At 65.0% G+C, this 2,127-nt stretch overlaps 1 protein-coding gene across 1 annotated transcript in view; it reads right to left on the bottom strand.

The window, feature by feature from the left end:
- The window catches only part of MSL2 (male-specific lethal 2 homolog (Drosophila)), a 32,869-nt gene extending 30,748 nt beyond the window's left edge, over nt 1–2,121 (bottom strand). The window contains exon 1 of the mRNA XM_010858263.1: nt 251–2,121. Coding sequence (XP_010856565.1) covers nt 251–392 — 142 coding nt within the window. The 5' untranslated portion in view covers nt 393–2,121. The remainder of the gene's footprint in view (nt 1–250) is intronic.
- Nucleotides 2,122–2,127: the final 6 nt, after the last annotated feature.

The following is a 2,127-nucleotide window of genomic DNA, read 5'->3' as shown; positions in this document are numbered from 1 at the left end:
GACTTAAGGCGAATTAAACAGTTTTGAACATTGAGGCCGCCGTACAGGGCGGTTTAGAAGGTTCTATCTCAAATGCCGGGCAAAAGTCCTCTGGCGAGTTTCAAAACTAAAGACCTTGCACTACCACACAAGTAACAAAAGCTTAATACAAACTACCCGGCCGTCAAACCGTTCCTGTTACCATCGCCCGGAGTGTTGTTTTTTTTTTTTTAAACCAGCATTGAAAAGGGAACAATAAAAAGCGTCTCACCGCAAACGCAGCACGAGAGGGACTGTCGGAAGTAAGGCAAGAGCCTGTTAATCTCTGTAAACGCCTTGGGGTCTCCGGGGTCGTAGTTGAGCACTAGGCGGCTCGCGGAAATGTAGAGAGCAGTAGCATTCACCGGGTTCATTGCAGACGCTTCGACACCGTTGGCTCCCGGGTGAAGAGAAATTCCGGATCCAACTTTGTAAGCAGCCAGGGAACAACAGCGAGTTTGTAACAATTCGGAGGAAATCGGGGCAGAACCACTGGCCAAAGTAGTAACCAAAATCCGTACAAGTTTGTGGAGCTGAAGCAGTCCTCCCACACATGGGGCCCTGGCGCCCCTCCTCCGTCCCTGAGACTTGCAGACCGAGTAGGAAAAAAAAAAAAAAAGAGCGAGGGAGAAACCAGCGTTCGAGTTCGTCCCGGGCGGCCGCGGGGCGCAGAACGCGGCGGAGGCGGCGCTCAGTCTAGCCCCACGGCTCGGCGGGCGGCCTGCGCTCGAGCTGCATCCCTGGACGCGGAGGCACCTCCTGTGGTCGGGCTGGCGGGCGCGGCAACAGGCCCCGGCCCGGTCCAAGAGGCGGGCACGCTTCTCACGGGGTTGCGGGGCCCTTACTCCATCACAGCGCCCGGCGCGGAGGCAGCGGCGACGGCAAGGACGGCAGCGCGGGCGTCGGCTTCCTGGATCTAGTGCACCGAGCCGCGGCGGCGGCGAACGCTGCTGCTGCGGCTGACGGAGACCGCCGCCGCTCTCTCCATATCGGACGCGGGGTCCGGACTGAGCCTGGCTCTCCGCCCCGGCGGTTAGAGCCCGGCTGTTCCCTGAGGTGGCGAAGCGGCTAGGGGAGGCCCCCGCCCGAGAGGGGAGGGCCGGGGAGGAAGTGCGCGGGCCGGCGGCGGCGGGAGGGGGCGGGGAGCAGGCCCGGCCGGGCCGCGGCGGCGCCCCTCGCTCCTCAGTCGCTCACTCCGAGGTCACCAGGCGCAAGCGCCGCCCCCTCACTGCCCGGCCATCTTCTCCGCGCCACACACACGGACGCCTCCTCCGCCAAGCACCACGGCCGCCACCGCCCACGACGCCCGGCCGGCCGCGGCTGAGGCGAGCGCTCACACCGACAGGCCCCGCCGCCGCCCAGCGCACACGGCAAGGCCCCGCCGCAGGCCCCTCCCCTCGTGCCTCGCCGCCCTCACCCCGACTCCACGCGCCACTCTAGCTCGGTAGGGCCCGGGCTGCTGCGGCCTTAATGGATCCCGCGGGCTGTGCGGCGCCTCAGGCCCTGCCGGCGACGACGACCGTTACCCCAACGGGCAAAGCCACTGTCATCCCCGAGACTCCCCCGCCGCCGTCGTCGCTAGTGCTCGCACGCATGCGCAGACCACGTTCTCACCCCTCCCCCCGCCCTTTCCTTTCCCTTCGCTTCCCTTTTCCCCTGCTTCTCCTCTAAGAGCCCCCTCCACACCCTCCCAGAGCTACCGGCTCGCTCGGCGCATGCGCATTCCAGTACCCCGCTCCGCCGCCTTTTGCCCTGACGCGTGCGCTTTGAGCGCCCACCCAGAAAACCGGATAAACACATCAGCCCGCTCACACCAGCCCCTCCCCGCTGCCAACCCACCCTGAGCTCATTGCGCATGCCTGACTCTCCACTTTACTGCTCTCTGTACGGAGCGTGCTCTTGGTGAACCGCCTGCTCTCCCCACCCCTCCCCCACGCGCTCTCAAATTCCCTCTTAGGCGTGTGGGCTGTGGTGAAACATTCGTTAGTTGACCCATCCTTCCTCGGTGTGGGTTGTAGGCTTCCCGCACTACACAGCTTCCTCGGTGACCGCCAACGCGGAGCCCCGGCTGGGTCGCGCCATGTGACGCTCCGCCCTGGCCCCACGCGG

This window comes from Bison bison, unplaced genomic scaffold, assembly GCF_000754665.1.
Source record: "Bison bison bison isolate TAMUID 2011002044 unplaced genomic scaffold, Bison_UMD1.0 scf7180017864384, whole genome shotgun sequence".
Taxonomy (NCBI): Eukaryota; Metazoa; Chordata; class Mammalia; order Artiodactyla; family Bovidae; genus Bison; species Bison bison.
This window is presented reverse-complemented; position numbering and strand designations above follow the sequence as displayed.